Source organism: Trichomycterus rosablanca, chromosome 25 (assembly GCF_030014385.1).
Source record: "Trichomycterus rosablanca isolate fTriRos1 chromosome 25, fTriRos1.hap1, whole genome shotgun sequence".
Lineage (NCBI taxonomy): Eukaryota > Metazoa > Chordata > Actinopteri > Siluriformes > Trichomycteridae > Trichomycterus > Trichomycterus rosablanca.
Window position 1 is genome coordinate 1,468,190 of NC_086012.1, and position 17,864 is coordinate 1,486,053.

General features: G+C 42.1%; 1 protein-coding gene across 1 annotated transcript; it reads left to right on the plus strand.

The window, feature by feature from the left end:
* The first annotated feature begins 1,319 nt into the window (after window positions 1–1,319).
* On the plus strand, window positions 1,320–17,845 carry lyn (LYN proto-oncogene, Src family tyrosine kinase). Its single transcript, XM_062987265.1, has 13 exons — window positions 1,320–1,389; window positions 7,823–7,959; window positions 8,497–8,551; window positions 8,640–8,745; window positions 9,649–9,747; window positions 9,840–9,943; window positions 10,572–10,721; window positions 10,817–10,969; window positions 12,660–12,842; window positions 13,515–13,591; window positions 16,163–16,316; window positions 16,432–16,563; window positions 17,149–17,845. The coding sequence occupies exons 2-13, from the start codon at window positions 7,828–7,830 to the stop codon at window positions 17,349–17,351; spliced, it is 1,548 nt and encodes a 515-aa protein (XP_062843335.1). The 5' UTR covers window positions 1,320–1,389; window positions 7,823–7,827; the 3' UTR covers window positions 17,352–17,845.
* The last annotated feature ends 19 nt before the right edge of the window (window positions 17,846–17,864 follow it).

Here is a 17,864-nt window from a genome sequence, read left to right on the forward strand (position 1 = left end):
CAAAATAATGAGAAATAAGAGTAGCTGAGGGTTAGGAGGACAGGGCAGTGAAACTCGGTATCTGCGTCACTAACCACTGGGTTCCTTTGTAAACATACACTATATAACCAAAAGTATGTGGACGCCTGACCATGAGATCTTCTCAGCTAGAACAGCAGCCGCTCTTCTGAGAAGGCTTCTCACAAGACTTTTAGGTACAGTATGTCTGTGGGAATTTGTGCCCATTCAGTCAGCGTTTGTACAGCTCGATCAGTCGATGTTCCGGTTCGTTCCAGAGATGTTGAGTGGTGCTGAGGTCAGGACTCTGTGCAGGACACTGGAGTTTACCACTGTTCCATCGTACCAGTGTTGTGTGGGCGCAGTCGAAGGAGCCCCTGTTTATACGGGTGCAGAAAAAATGAAAAAAAAAAGCCGGAAAAAATGGGTCGCCCCCTTGTGGAGGCTTTACGTTACACCTTGTAAACCACAGTGGGACCCGATTGCCACTATTTTTATTAATTATATAAAAAAATTCATTTAAAGATGACAGCGTTTGTACGGCTGGGCACTGATCGATCAGTCGATGTTCCGGTTCGTTCCAGAAGTGGTGCTGAGGAAGTTTCTTGGTTTTTTTGAAACAGGGAGGAGCCTTCCCTAAACTGTTGCTGCAGTCAGAAGCATGACCTTAATCTTCTTTTCCTTGGCCTTTGTCCCGTTCGGTTGCGGGGCCGGCTCTCGGCGGATCATGATCCGTGCATCGATTTGGCACAATTTTTACGCCGGATGCCCTTCCTAACACGACCCTCCCTATTTTATCCGGGCTTGGGACCGGCACTACAACGCACTGGTTTGTGCATCTAGCGGCTAGGTATCTATAGGACAATGCAGTGTTTCCAATTAGCCTGGTGGCATGTTTTTGGACTGTGGGAGGAAACCCACGCGGACACGGGGAGAACATGCAAACTCCGCACAGAAAGGACCCGGACCGCCCCACCTGGGGATCGAACCCAGGACCTTCTTGTTGTGAGGCGACAGTGCTACCCACTAAGCCACCGTGCCGCCCAGAAGCATGACCTTAATAATCCATAATAATAACTAATTTATTACACCTGTTAGCAACTGTTGTGGCTGAAACACATGAATCTAAAAATCAGAAGGGGCGTCCCAATACTTTTGCCCATGTAGTGTATTTGATCTAGAGGCCTCCACCACCTCCTCCTGCACCTCCTCCTCCTCCTCCAGTGCTCTGTTATGCAAATAAAAACGATGTTCTTACCAGGAAGTTGCAGCTGAAGTGAAAAGCACCGGGTGCCTCTTTATCACAGCAGTGTGGCTCCATGAGGCGCGTCGCTCCACACCGACCTTCAGGCCGTTACATGCACGGGGATTTTTAATCTGCACATTTTACAGGTAGGTTTTTATTCATATATAACGTTTTGATTATTATCTATTCTCTTTTTTCCTTTCTTTGAGTTCCATTCTGTGTTTTCTAAAACTCTGCTGGATCAAAAATACCCAGAAAGCAACTTAAACACTTGATATGAGGCTGTTTAAATCCTTGCAGTGTCATGTTAAACATTTAAAATCCTCATGTTGTAATTATTGACATCAGTTAGTGGCTTCTCTGTGCCCATATGAATCGGACTAGTTTGACTGCAACCAGTGTCAGGTCCTAAGATCACACGCACAAACAATTCTCTACAAACACAAACCTGATGGAACACTGGGCGCTTCGACCAGGTTGGGAACGTTACTGAAATCCTCATGTTGTAATGATAGTGGCTGTAATGTTAGTGGCTTCTCTGTGCCCATATGAATCGGACTAGTTTGACTGCACCCAGTGTCAGGTCCTAAGATCACACGCACAAACAATTCTCTACAAACACAAACCTCATGGAACAGTGGGCGCTTCGACCAGGTTGGGAACGTTACTGAAATCCTCATGTTGTAATGATAGTGGCTGTAATGTTAGTGGCTTCTCTGTGCCCATATGAATCAGACTAGTTTGACTGCACCCAGCTTCAGGTCCTAAGATCATACGTACAAACAATTCTTTACAAACACAAACCTCATGGAACAGTGGGCGCTTCGACCAGGTTGGGAACGTTACTGAAATCCTCATGTTGTAATGATAGTGGCTGTAATGTTAGTGGCTTCTCTGTGCCCATATGAATCAGACTAGTTTGACTGCACCCAGCTTCAGGTCCTAAGATCATACGTACAAACAATTCTTTACAAACACAAACCTCATGGAACACTGGGCGCTTCGACCAGGTTGGGAACGTTACTGAAATCCTCATGTTGTAATGATCGACTTCGGTTACTGGCTTCTCTGTGCCCATATGAATCAGACTAGTTTGACCGCACCCTGCGTCACACGCACAAACAATTCTCTACAAACACAAACCTGATGGAACAGTGGGCGCTTCGACCAGGTTGGGAACGTTACTGAAATCCTCACTTCTTGTAATGATTGACTTCAATTAGTGGCTTCTCTGTGCCCATATGAATCGGACTAGTTTGACTGCACCCTGCGTCACACACACAAACAATTCTCTACAAACACAAACCTGATGGAACAGTGGGCTGGAAACGTTACTGTAAAATGGTCGTTTCATTTTCGTGTCTGGTCGGGGTCCCAGCGGGTCAGGCTTATGCGGGATCATTATATTACAGACAGGAAGCCAATCCATCCCTTCCTTTTCCAAGACGTAGCCAATCGTGGTTAAGGTACTGGACTAGTAATCAGAAGGTTGTTGGTTCAAGCCCCACCACTGCCAGGTGGCTGCTGTTGGGCCCTTGAGCAAGGCCCTTAACCCCTAAACTGCTCAGACTGTATACTGTATCTGTAATGTAAGTCGCTTCGGATAAAGGCATCTGCTAAATGCCAAAAATGTAAATGTGTCTGGATGTGGACAACCTGACCGGCTGATAGCACCGCTGGGGATTCGAACCCTGGACAACTGTCACCGTATGCTAAGTGGAAGTTAGTTTGGACAATTAAAAACAGGACTGCCAGGATTGAGAAGCTTGGTATGGCCATGGGCATAGAGGCTTTATTTATTTGTTTGTTTGTTTGTTTTTTATTTATTTATTTATTTATTTATTTATTTATTTATTTATTTATTTATTTATTTATTTATTTATTTATTAATGTATTTATTTATTTATTTATTCATTAATGTATTAATGTATTTATTTATTAATGTATTTATTTATTAATGTATTTATTAATATACTTATTTTTTTATTTATTTATGTATTTATTTATTAATATATTTATTTATTTATGTATTTATTTATTAATGTATTTATTTATTAATGTATTTATTTATTTATTTATTTATTAATGTATTTATTTATTTATTTATTTATTTATTTATTAATATATTTATTTTTTTTATTTATTAATGTATTTATTTATTTATGTATTTATTTATTTATTAATGTATTAATGTATTTTTTTATTTATTAATGTATTAATTTTTTTATTTATCGATTTATTTGGAAGGGATGGAGGCTGAGGCTTCTAGATTATGAACAAGGTTCCTCATGCAAAGAACCCTTAAGGTACCACTTGAACTCCACACAGCTGATCCACAATCTTCCAGAAGGTTTTTAAATCCTTAAATACACTTTTGTTCACATAAAGAGAGTTCTGAAGTGAAACCAAGTGGACGAGGCTCGTTCCCGTCTCACGATGGCTTCCTGCGTGATTTGAAATCTGAAATCCTGTTTTTAGATTCTACTTTCAGTATTAAAGGTCAGTGTAGCTTTGGCTGTATCGTGTGCAGCTCCAGCTCGGTGGGTTTGAACCCTGCAGCCACTGTGGTGGATATAATTAGCTGTTCTCATTTTGAGAAACCAGAACATTTTACCACACAAGCAAAAACCTTCTTCACACTGCTGGAACTGAAGTGCAAAACCATTCGAAAAACCACGGTGGCACCACGTGTTTTATTTAGGGTGCGTTGTTGTTCTATTTGGTTTTATGCTTGTTTCTTTTGGTGTGAGCTTTTAGCTTGGCAGGAGACCACTGTTCCATGTGCTTTCTGATTGGTTCCAGTTAAAACAGCCCGTTTGTATGGGTAAAGAGATGTCACCACCTAGATGTTACAAAACAATGATCATTAACTGAAAAACGAGGACATGGCAGTGAGGACACTGCACCTCTAACCGCTGGGTTCCTCTGTAAACATACTGTATGGCCAAAAGTATTAGGACGCCCCTTCTAAATGATTAAATTCATGTGTATCAGCCACAGCAGTTGCAAACAGGTGTAATAAAACATGCTTCCAGCTGTGCAGCAACAGTTTAAGGAAGGCCCTTTCCAACTGATACAGGTTGGACCCTACCAGTCTGGCGACGATTTGAGGCTTGAAGATTTTTATTTAGTCAGGAAAGGTCCAGGAAAAGTCCAGGCTCACAGTCAGCATTCCAATTCAGCTCAGTGTTCAACAAGGTTGACGTCAAAGGCTCCACATTTTTATGGAAAAAGCGTCTTTTATCTGACAATTTATGCAGTTTAACTTTACACAAACAATCAAATGTAAATGATTGTTACAGTGTAGATTTATGTAAAGAATCGTTTAGAGCCCAAATCCTAGAAGAACCTGAAGGTTTTATCACCAGCAAAGATTTATAGATCAACTTTGGACCTTGAGGAGTTTCCCTGAGGATCAAAGGTGTAAAAGAACGTCCTGGCGAGGGTGGTGGTAGCTCAGCTCAGCTGTTAAGGTACTGAACTAGTAATTAGAAGGTTGCTGGTTCAAGCCCCGCCACTGTTGGGCCCCTGAGCAAGGCCCCTAAGCCTCAATTGCTCGAACTGTATCAGTCACAGGATAAACGCGACCACTAAATGCTATTTATAAAAATAAATTAATAAAATGACAGATTGACAGATGTCAAGAATTAGGTGGATATTTTGGGCTGCTGTCACACATCTAATAATATCTGATGGTGATGGCTTCACTGATTAGATTTTAGGGGTGTGATAGTATCTGAAGAGGAAGTGACACCAGTCTCACCTACACTCCACGTTCCACTTACACTAGATGGCCAAAAGTATGTAGACAAGTCGTCCTGTACTAGTTAGACATTCTACTCCAGAACTATGGAAACTGAAAGAGGTTGAACCCTGCCAGTACGAATATAACAGCCCCCACTCTTCTGATGAGGCTTTTCTTTAGAATTTTGAGTGTATCTGTGGGGATCTACACGTGCACATGTAGTTAAGAAAGTAGTTGTGAAGTTAGGTTCTGCTTTTGAAGAAAAAGGCCAGGTTTGCAGTCAGCATTCCAATTCATTTTAAAGTGTTAAACAAGGCAGTAGATTTCCTCACGTTAAACTCACTGAGGCTCAGAAGTAGCAGCTGAACGTTCTGCATGAAGCCCCTCTGTGGTTTTGGTTTTTCATGACTAATGTACAGAGTTCATGTACAGCCCGTCCTGCTCCGTCTCGTTTTGAGCTTCACTTCTTCCTGTCAGTCACCACATACGGGCAGAGGGTCCGAGGAGGAAGTAACGTTCTCAGTGGCCTGAACACTGGCACACTAATCTGAGCGTGTGGCTCGCTATGAACTTCCTGTAGACAGGAAACTAAAAATAAAGCCTCAGTGCTGCAACGTTCAGCTGATTCCAGCCTTCACAGTTCTGCTGCTCAACCGTACATTCTCGAAATCAATCATGTTGTTTAAGAAAGACGCTCCTGCTTCTGCTTTTCCCAGCAACAAACTTTAGTCCTGGATTTAAACTGCCAGTGAACCAGTTAAACTTCCTCTGAACCAGTTTAATGAAAAGCTCTTCTGACTGTGGACAATTTTTAGCCATTTTTGTACACTGAAACACAAAATGTTTCCTATTGCTATTTTTATTGTTATTGTTATTGTTATTGTTATTATTATTATTATTACTATTAATATTATTATAATTATTTTTATTATTATTATTATTAATATTATTATTTTTTAATTTTTTATTATTATTACTATGATTATTACTATTAATATTGTTATTATTATTATTATTACTATTATTATTACTATTACTATTATTATTATTGTTATTACTATTATTATTATTAATATTATTATTATTGCTATTATTATTACTAATATTATTATTATTACTATTATTATTATCATTATATTATTCTTAATATTGTTTCATTTAATTACTAAAATAGTAATAATTATTATTATTATTATGTTTATTATTCTATTATTATTACTATTATTATTTTATTGTTACTTTATTGTTACTTTATTGTTACTTTAGTAATACAAATAATAATAAAAATATAATAGTAATAATAATAATAATCATAATAATATTAATAGTAATAATAAAGATATTAATAATAATAATAATAGTAATAATTATTATTATTTCTTTATGAGGAAGTTACAATCAGCTAAACTAATGCACCATTCAGCCAGAGTGACCTCTATTGTGAAGTCTTCTTACAAGTCTTTTGAACTATGAAGCTTACTCAGAGGGGCACGGTCACGCTGGAACAAGAAAGGGCCTTCCCTAAACTAACCTTTTTATTAATGTATTTATTACATCTGTTAGTAACTGCTGTGGCTAAAACAGGTGAATTCAATAATTAGAAAACGTGTCCCGTGTATTTATTGTTGTGTGTTTCTACATGACAGGTCACCTTGTGTTAGATGTGTATGAGGGACGGTGTCTGATGTCAGGGCCAGTTGTCTGCAAGCACATGGGCACCTCGGGGGTCGATTTCTGTCTTTGTGTTGAACAGTGAACGTTTCCTTGTTCCTTAAACGCTGCGTCACCGAGTAAACGGACTCTGACCGACTCCATATCACACTCCTATTTAACACTGTAGAGTAAAAGTGATAAATAAATGTGTGTCTGAGCCTCTTCATCTGATCTGTGCGTCTGGAAATGCTGATTAAAGCTAAATGTAAGAACTCCATGAGTTGCTGTTTCTTTTTTTACACCCAGTTTAACCAGTTCGGCGAGGGGAAGTTTGTACAAAACAAAAAATGCACAGTTTCCCCCCTAAGCAAATGAACCTGATCATATAGGGTATGTGTTGTGCACGCAGGTCGCTTCATTTAAGGGAAATGTCACACGAACGTACTCGAGCGTGTGGCGCAGCATTAATACAGCTCAGTTTGAATCTCCGGGTGCCCACCAGACACAGTTGGACGTCTGAAAATAGAACACACATGGGATATAGTGGGACTACACTTATTTGTACACTATATGACCAAAAGTATCTGGACACGTGACCATGAGCTTGCTGGACATCCCAGTTCAAAAACAAATAGTATTAAAATAGAACAGCTTCTCACAAGACTTGTGAGAAGTATGTCTGTGGGGATTTGTCCCCGTTCAGTCAAAAGATGACAGTGTTTTTTGGTTGGTCAAGAACATCTCAGTTGATGTTTATTATTAGTACTTTTGTTATGATTATTACTACTAATAATATAATTAATAATAATAATAATATAATTAATAATAATAATATAATAATAATAATATAATTAATAATAACAATATAAATAATAATAATCATCATCATCATCATCATCTTTGGACACATGACCATGAGCTTGTCAAACCTTCCAGTTCTAAAACAAGTATTTAAATAGAGCGGCTTTTCACAAGACTTTGAAGTATGTCTGTGGGGATTCGTCTCACCTCAGTTGATGTTCCGGTTCATTCCAAAGCTGTTGAGTGGCTCTGAGCTTTTCTTCATATCTTTACTGTTGTGGTAAAGTCAGAATTATATCATTTCCTTTTTATAAGTGATTTATTTCACTCGTTAGCGACTGTTGTGACTCTGAGTGCTTCTCTGTGTTTCTCTCCGACAGAAATCATGGGCTGTAAAAAATCCAAGCTGGACGACGAGCAGGGCGGCGATTCGCTCCATATGAAGAAGAGCGAACACGGACGTACAGAACAAACGGTATATGTGAGAGATCCAACCTCCCATAAAGCTCTCAATATAGTAAGTAGCATGTGGAGAGGGCTCGCTCCTCTGGTTGTGGCTGACGCTTCTACAGAAGTGTTTATTTTAGGGATTAAACCTGCTCACGTTTTACTTGTGTTAATGTCTCAGACACTGCAACACACCTCAGGTTTTAATCATGGATGTTATGCATGTATGGGTGGCACGGTGGCACAGCTGCACCCTGTTCTTCCGTGTCTGTGTGGGTTTCCTCCGGGTGCTCTGGTTTCCTCCACAAGTCCACAGTAAACATGTAGTCAGGTTAATTAGAGCTAATTAGAGCAACTAAAATGACTCTGTGTGTCTGTGTGTGTGTGTGTGTGTGTGCTCTGTGATGGACCGGCGACCCTCCGGGGTGTTTCCTACCTTCTCCCCGATAACCCAGACCCACCGTGACCCTGACCAGGATAAAACAGTATTAAAACAGACTGAATAAATGAATGAATGAATGTTATAGATTGATTTGAGTCAGTAGGAATTCAGTGTGTGTTTCTTTACACACTCAGATATTCATTCCTATTTTTATTTCTTTTGCAGAACAACTCTCTTCCTCCTGGACTCCTGCCTGGTCAGATGTTCCAAAAAATGGAAGGTTGTTGTGCGCTCACATTGTTCCTCTGTACACTCGTACAACTGAAAGGTTATTAGCTGTAATAACGAAGTGTATTTTTTACCCACAGAGGAGCAGGAGCAGGGCAAAATAGTCGTGGCGCTGTACCCGTACACCGCCATCCACCAGGACGACCTGGGATTTAAGAAGGGAGAGAAGCTGAAGGTTTTTGAAGAGTAAGTGTTTCATGGTTTCACCAGGTTTTTTAATATAACCAAAAGTATTCGGACGCCTGCTCATGAGCTTGTCGGACGTCCCATTTAGAAAACAAATGCTATTAAAATAGAGCGTCCTCTATGTGAGCTTCTCATGAGATTTCTGTGTATGGGAATTTGTGCCCATTCAGTCAATAGACAGCATTTGTATGGTTGGTGTTCCGGTTCATCCCAGAGCTGTTGAGTGCGGTCAAGGTGCAAGATACTGGAGTTTTTTTGAGCTGAGCTTTTCTTCATGTCTTCATAGAGCTCGCTTCATGAACGTACTCATGCGTGTGGTGCAGCAATAATACAGCTCAGTCTGAATCTCAGTGGTGCTACCAGCCTGGCCGGGTGCCCACCAGACACAGTTGGACGTCTGAAAGAGGGAAGGTCGAACAGGCTCTCTCATAGGGATGCTCATGGGGTTTAGTGTGACTAACCTTATGCAGCCGAGTGCGTGTGCTAGTCTGGGGTTCCTCCTCTCGGGAGACCCAACACACCCTGTTCAAAACTCAAAGTACACTATATGACCAAAAGTATTTGGACACGTGACCATGAGCTTGTCGGACATCCCAGTTTAAAAACAAATAGTATTAAAATAGAGCAGCTTCTCACAAGACTTTGAAGTATGTCTGTGGGGATGGTTGGTGTTCCGGTTCATCCCAGAGCTGTTGAGTGGGCTGAGGTCAGAGCTGGAGTTTCTTTAGACCGAGCTTTTCATCACGTCTTTATAGAGCTCGCTTCATGCACCGGTCCTTCCCTAAACATGATTGATTCATAACATCTGTTAGAAATGCCTTGTCTTGGCGTCCTAATACTTTTGTCCATGTAGGGTTTGAATAAATGGATGAATAAATGAACGAACATGTGTTTGTGCTGCAGTCACGGCGAATGGTGGAAGGCGAAGTCACTGAGCACCAATAAGGAAGGTTTCATCCCCTCCAATTACGTAGCCCAGGTCGACACCATGGAGACCGAGGAGTAAGTCCAAGATCTTCTGCTTCATCTGTTCACCGTTGGACCACCGAGCAAGACCTATAATGCTTATTTAAATAACGTGCACTGTTTTTCAGATGGTTCTTTAAGGACATCACGAGAAAAGACGCAGAGAGACAGCTGCTAGCGCCTGCTAACAAACCGGGATCCTACCTCATCCGAGAGAGCGAAACGTCCAAAGGTTAGTCATGTTTTTATCTTGTCCTGGTCAGGGTCGCGGAAACACTGGGCTCAGGGTAGGAACAGCCTGGTCAGGGCACCAATCCATCCATCAATCAATAGGACAGCCGAGATTCGAACCCTAGTGTGATATTCCGCTGTACTTGGTTGCTTGGTTGGTCCAAAGCTGTTGCGCCAGCCAAGACAAGACTAGAGTCTGAGTCACGGCAGCACTACCGACCTGGCTGGGCGCTTAACAGACACAGTTGGTGGACGTTTAACTCCTTACCACTGCAAGAGCGACTCCTGCTGTCTGATCAAGGCGCCAGCAAGAGTGGAAAAATTTAGGCAAATATTAAATATGGGTGTTGGATAGTTTAAGTAGTCAATCCACCTTCTGCATTTTGAATGAAGGGACAAAAACTACGTATAGACTATAGACTGTCGTGACTGGAGGTCAGGATCGAATAGTCTTGAAGCCCTTTGTTGTCCTGCCAGACCTACACGTTACCCCCAGGAAACATGAGTCCAGGAGGAGGGGGAGTTACAGATGGAACCCAGGTTCCATGGATCCTCCATTCGAACCATATCTGTGGTCACCGTCCATTAAGACGTTCTTTGTTCTTCTGTGTCTGACCTTCCTTCTACAGGAAGCTACTCTCTGTCCATCCGAGACACCGGTCCTCAGGGTTCGGACGTGGTGAAGCATTACAAGATCCGGAGCCTGGACAGCGGCGGCTGCTACATCTCCCCCAAAATCACCTTCCCAGACATCTGCAAAATGATCCAGCATTATCACAGTAGGTTCCTCATAACGAGCGCAGAAGAAACGCGGTGACACGGTCGGTGTTGGTTGCCGCGTGGCTCAGTAGTCTGTGTGTTGGTCTGTTGACAGAACAACCGGACGGACTTTGCCGGAAACTGGAGAAACCGTGCGATAAACCCAAAGCACAAAAACCGTGGGACAAGGACGCGTGGGAGATCTCCAAAGAGTCCATCAAGATGGTGAAGAAGCTCGGGGCGGGGCAGTTCGGAGAGGTGTGGATGGGTGAGTACAGCTCCTACCCCAAATCTCCCCATTAAAACCCCATAACACAGCTGGGCGGAGCATTCAGGGATCCTAAAGTGTTTAATATCAACTGTATAAAATAAATCACATACTTTTAACTTGGTGGCAACAGTTTAGGGAAGGCCCTTTGATGTTTTAGCCTGACTGGACCCCGTGCACAAACGAATTCCTATAAAGACATGGTTTGTTTTGACCCGACCTCAACCCTACTGATCATTACTGGGATGAATTGGTCAGTTCCCAACCTTAAAAATGCGGCACAAATTCCCATACACACACTTCAAAATCCCAGAAATGTAGAAGCTTTAATAGCCACGAATGGGGACCGACTCCATATTATCATCCACTGGGTTGGAATGGGACGTCTAAAAAAGCTCCTTGTCAGGTGTCCACATATTTCGGTCTGTTTAACTTGGTGTATAGATCTGCAGGAGCAGCTTGTTTGTTTACATTGATAGCCAAAAAAGACAAACAATAGTTTTTTGTGTAACAGTCACATGACAGGCATTAGTTTGCATCATCCTCCGCCGCCCCCTGGTTGGTTTTTACCAACCTTTTTTTCTAGCCTAGTATCTGAACTGCTGAGCTACCGCTACCCACATCCTGCACGCTCATTTGGTTGATTTAGCATAGATCGCTATCTCTGTTACTCCCAGACTGTGAGTCTGCTGCTGAAATAATACAATCAAAATAAAAAATCAACAATAAAAACAGTTTTAACAGCATGATGTGAACTTTTAGCTTCGGCGCTTCGTTAGCTTGGTTGATACTCAAATCTTAGATCTTAGCATAACTACCAAAGCTACGGCTAACTTTAAAGCCGGAACCGTTCCGGGAAAGGCGGACAGTCGTGGGTTTTATTCAAAACATCATCATACGTCGAGTAAAGCGATGGAAACGCGCGTGTTATTCGACCCGGATTTGCATTTAGGTACAACCCGCCCGACGCTGAATCGCAGCAAACGGTCAACTTTGCAAATAAACAAATGTAGCGGTCAGGCTTCCTCCTGACCTGCAGTGCCAGGGCACCGTTTGGGCGGCTGGATGGGCGGAATATCACCCACACTTTGGTGACTTCTCATAAATCTGGCGGACGCAACCGAGAACAGTTTCAGGGTAAAGAAAAACAGAAGAGAAAACAGAAGTTCTGCAAAACAGGCCAGGTTAGCATGTTAAAATTCCATGCTGTTTTATAAAAGGACCTCGAATAGTCTGAAAGAAGCTCAGAAAGAAGCTCAGAAAGTCTGAATGAGCCTCAGAACATCTGAAAGATCCTCAGAAAGTCTGAATGAACCTCAGAACATCTGAAAGATCCTCAGAAAGTCTGAAAGAACTTCAGAAAGTCTGAATGAACCTTAGAACATCAAAAATAACCTCAGAAAGTCTTAAAGGACCTCAGAACGTCTGAAAGAACCTCAGTAATAACCTCAGATAGTCTGAAGGATCCTCAGTAAGAACCTCAGTTGGTCTGAAAGATCCTCAGATAGTCTGAAAGATCCTCAGAAAGAACCTCAGATAGTCTAAAAGAACCTCAGAAAGTCTGAAAGATCCTCAGTTGGTCTGAAAGAACCTCAGAAAGTCTGAAGGATCCTCAGAAAGAACATCAGATAGTCTAAAAGAACCTCAGATAGTCTGAAGGATCCTCAGAACCTTGATGGTGTTTTCACAGCGTATTACAACAACAGCACCAAGGTGGCGGTGAAGACGCTGAAGCCGGGCACCATGTCGGTCGAGGCGTTCCTGGAGGAAGCCAACCTGATGAAGACGCTGCAGCACGAGCGGCTGGTCCGACTCTACGCCGTCATCACCAAGACGGAGCCCATCTACATCATCACCGAGTTCATGGCCAACGGTAACGGAGAAAACACACACACACACACACACACACACACACACACACACACACACACACACACACAGACACTGACGGGGCAAAAGTATGTGGACATACAGACACACACAGACACTCCACACAGAAAGGACCTAGACCACTCCACCTGGGAATCCAACCCAGGAACCCACCAAGCCACCATGAACAGCTATACATTAAGCTGCACTGTTTGGCTGTAGGTGCTGTTGGGAACTGGAAACATCTAGGAGCAACAACAGCTCGGCGGTTACGTTCCACAGGCTGTAAAGTACGGTGGAGGAGGAATTATAAATGTGGTTTCGACTGAGACTTTCAGTTCCAGTGAAGGGAACCGAAATCTGCACGCTATGGACATATACAGAAATTCGAAAGAACGTGTGGTATCAAATTTGTGGCAACAGTTTAGGGAATAACCTTTACTGTTTCAACATAATGCTATTATAGTGACTGGCCTGCACAATATGGACACCAGTGTCTGATCCTGGTAATGCTCCTGTGGTAGAATGGAGGTGTGAATCCCTGCAGTCATATTCCAAAACATAAGAGAAAGATTTATAGAATTGGGAAGGTCTAGTCTGTCAGTCTGTTGCCGTCATGACATAACACTCAGTGTATTTTATTATTTATTTATTTATTTGCTTCTCCTCTTTCCAGGCAGCTTGTTGGATTTCCTAAAGAGCAGCGCTGGTTCCAGCATCCAGCTCCCCAAACTGATCGATTTCTCAGCTCAGGTAAAATCCTCACCCTGCTGCTGTTAGCTTTCTCTTCCTCTTTTCTCGTGGTGTAACTTCGGGCATCTGTGGCACGTTTGCACGATTTATTTAAAAAACTAGAAAACGTCCGCGTCACTTTTTCCATTCAGAAAAAAGAGGAAGCGCAACTGTGTATGTTCAAACCAGCAGCTGCACTTATACTGTATATATATACACACACACGCTATATGTACTTAAGTATTGGGACGCCCCTTATAAGCGACTTACAGTATTGTGACAGTGTATTATCTAAGCAATTAAGGGTTAAGGGCCTTGCTCAAGGGCCCAACAGTGGCAGCCTGGCAGTGGTGGGGCTTGAACCAGCGATCTTTTCATTAGTAGTCCTGTACCTTAACCGCTTGGCTACAACTGCCCTCATATCAGGTGTAGTAGGACAGTGGGAGCTCAGCGGTTAAGATACTGGACTAGTAATCATGAGGTTGCCGGTTCAAGCCCCACCATCGCCACGTTGCCACTGTTGGGCCCCTGAGCAAGGCCCTTAACCCTCAATTGCTTAGACTGTATACTGTCACAATACTGTAAGTCACTTTGGAAAAAAGTGACTGCTAAATGCCGAAAATGTAAATCAGTCATATAAAGGAAATGACATGCTTCCAGCCTTGCAGCAACAGTTTAGGAAAGGCCTGAAAGCAAGCTCTATATATAACGTGACCTGAACAGCTTTGGAATGAACCGGAACATCAACTGAGGCTTATACAAATGCTGTCATATTGTAACTGAACGGGCACAAATTCCCACACTCAGACAAGCCTTCTCAGAGAGGTCACTCTGTTTTAATACTGTTTGTTAATACAAGGTATTTGGAACTGTGACCTCTGGCCTCTTTGCCAAACAAACGACCACCTGAGACTCAACTACAGTTCATAAACCACCTAAAAACGGGTCGCAGGAACAGGGGTAACACCGTCCACAGTCAAACAAGCATCACGTTGCCATGAGCTTAGAGGCGACTCGGCTTCTGCTTTTGTTTGTTTAAAAGTAGGAGCTTCTTTTCTTTTCTACACACAGTGAATAAAACAGTATGACAGACTTCACGTTTAAAGCATGAGCTTTAAGATCATATCAGACAGCACCACACCACTAAAACCATTTTTTAATTCTCCTGAAGTCCAACTGACACCAAAACGGCCTCAATTAAGCATCGAAGCGCTGGACTGGTTTGCCAGGGTGAACAGAACGATTTCTCACATGTACAGAATTCAATACTTTCCTTCGGGACAAATAAAGTATCTATCTATCTAGAATATATAATATAATATAATATAATATTAAATACAAAACAAAGTACAAATTCTGCCAACTTTAATACTTATTTCAGGTTCACTTTTCTAAAACGATCTGATTTTTTTGTTGGTTGAACATCCTGTTTCAGAAAATTAAATAAAGAAGTGAAACTGTTTTTTTGTCTGTGAAAATGTCTCAGCTCAGCTGAAATGATGCAACGTTCACATTTCTTCTGCTCGGAGGAATTAAAACTCCTGAGATCTGTGGTCAGTGACCATCAGCTTTTCACTTCTATTTAAGTCATGAATTCATTCGATATTCGATATTTATGGACGCCAGTTCATCGCAAGGCCTCGACCGTTCCCTCCTCAGATCGTGTCTTTGTGTAGACGCCCGACTGGCTGATAGCATTGCTCATAATTTACCACTGGTGCTTAAAGTAATTAATGAGTGTATTAATTAAAGCTTTAAATCTTTGTTTAAAAGATACTTTATCCTGGTCAGGGTTGGGGTGAGCCCGGTCCCACCAGATTGACATGGCACATTGCAGAACCCCCCCACCGGACAGGACAACATTCCATGTCTTAAATCAATGTCAGGGATTTGAACTCTGGATTCCATGTCAGTGATTATGACTGACTGTAGATGATGACTTCTCTGTGCCTATAAAAATCAGGCTGGTGGTCCCTTGAACCATTTCTTGTCTGTTTGTAGTCGCCTGACAGACCGATTGTACTGTTTGGGATGTGAACTCTGGATTCCATGTCAGTGATTATGACTGACTGTAGATGATGACTTCTGTGTGCCCATTAAATCAGTCTAGTTGTCCCTTGAACCATTTTTTGTCTGTTTGTAGTCGCGTGACCTGCTGATTATGCTGCTTGGGATTTGAACTCTGGATTCCTTGTCAGTAATTATGATTCACTGTAAACGATAACTTCTCTGTGCCCATAAAAATCAAGCTGGTGGTCCTTTGCCAAGGCAAGAAAAAGCAAATTCAAACTGTCCCAAGAAAAGAAAAAAAACCTGCTCACTGATCAGCTGTGATCAGCGTTCTTTCTTCCAACCTTGGCAAAGAGACCACTATTCCATTTTCTTTTTGATAGATGCTGTCAAACTAGCCCTATGTCTGTGATCACAGAGAAGTCACAAGCTACAATGAAACACAAACACTAGAAATTATGTTTAAAATTATGCCTGATTTTTATGGGCACAGAGAAGTTATCAACTACGATTAAAACAACTCTAAAAACAATACAATAAATGAAAATAACACCACAATTTTGCATTATGTGATGTGGACAGATAGCGGAGGGCATGGCCTACATCGAGAAGAAGAATTACATCCACCGAGACCTGAGAGCCGCCAACGTCCTGGTGTCCGAGAGCCTCCTGTGTAAAATCGCCGACTTCGGCCTGGCGAGGGTGATCGAGGACGATCAATACACCGCCAGAGAAGGTGATAATCATGATTTATTTATCATAGTGGCTGAACTGGTGGTTAGAAGGTTCCTGCTTGGGTTTCTCTGTTCTTTAACAGACCGTAGAGGATTGATGAGATTTGTGTTTTACAGGAGCCAAGTTTCCTATCAAGTGGACGGCGCCGGAAGCCATCAACTACGGTTCCTTCACCATCAAGTCCGACATGTGGTCATTCGGAGTCCTCATCTATGAAATCATCACATTCGGGAAAAACCCTTATCCAGGTACTGATCATGGCTCTGTGCTTATGGCTGTTGGAACGTTATTAGCTCTTCTTGTTATGATGCATCGCCACCTGCTGGTGCCAAGCAGCTTCTACACTCTCACCAGTCTTCTCACACTGAGGATTTTTTTATTGGATGGTCAGATTAAAAAAAAAAAGTGTCTTGTGGATTAGAAGCTGCTGGAACACAGCTGGCACTGTCCACAGTCAAGTGAGCTTTACATCAAGACTGACGTTCTAAAAAGAATCTTTTCTTTTACTTTTGTCTCTTCTCTTCTCTTCTCCTCTGTTCTGTTCTATTCTGTTCTGTTCTATTCTGTTCTTTTCTGTTCTCTTCTGTTCTGTTCTCTTCTCTTCTGTTCTCTTCTCTTCTTTTCTGTTCTCTTCTCTTCTCTTCTGTTCTCTTCTCTTCTCCTCTGTTCTCTTCTCTTTTCTTCTCTACTGTTCTCTTCTCTTCTTTTCTGTTCTCTTCTCTTCTGTTCTCTTCTCCTCTGTTCTCTTCTCTTTTCTTCTCTTCTGTTCTCTTCTTTTCTGTTCTCTTCTGTTCTCTTCTCTCCTCTCCTCTCCTCTCCTCTCCTCTCCTCAGGAATGAGTAACAGTGAGGTGATGAGCAGCATCCAGCGTGGTTACCGCATGCCGTGCCCAGAAAACTGCCCCGCTGAACTCTACGAAATCATGACCACCTGCTGGAAGAAAAAACCGGAGGACCGTCCCACCTTCGACTACATCCAGAGCGTGCTGGACGATTTCTACACGGCCACTGAGGGTCAGTACCAGCAGCAGCCATGAACCCTGAACCGGGGGCGGCTGTAGGAGTTCGGACGTACCGATTCTCACCACGTGTTTCAGTGTTCAGCGGCCTGGACCGGAACGTGTCAGATCTGATCTGATACCCGTCCAAGACCTCCAGAACAGTATCTACCAGGCGTTCTGCAGGAAGAACACTGATCCATCAGAGAGAAGATGTGTATAGATGTAAATAATGTAATATTTTGCATCCATCAGCTTGCTTTTAATTGAGCAAGATCAAACTATTTCTTCAAATTGAAGTTTTATCAGCTTGCCTGTAAAATGAAGCTTCGCCGTATGTCGATTTGGTCCCACACTCCATTCCTGTTTCATTTTAGGGTCAGATGTCACACGCTTTGTTTCTTGTACGCAAACGCTGTTCGTCCTCCTGAAAAAAATCGATCGTTCATTAAATTTTGTTATTTACTGTAATTGGATCAACATGATGTGCACTTCTGTGTCTAAATAATTATTTTTATTTAATAAATAAATGAAAAAAATCACGTCTGTATT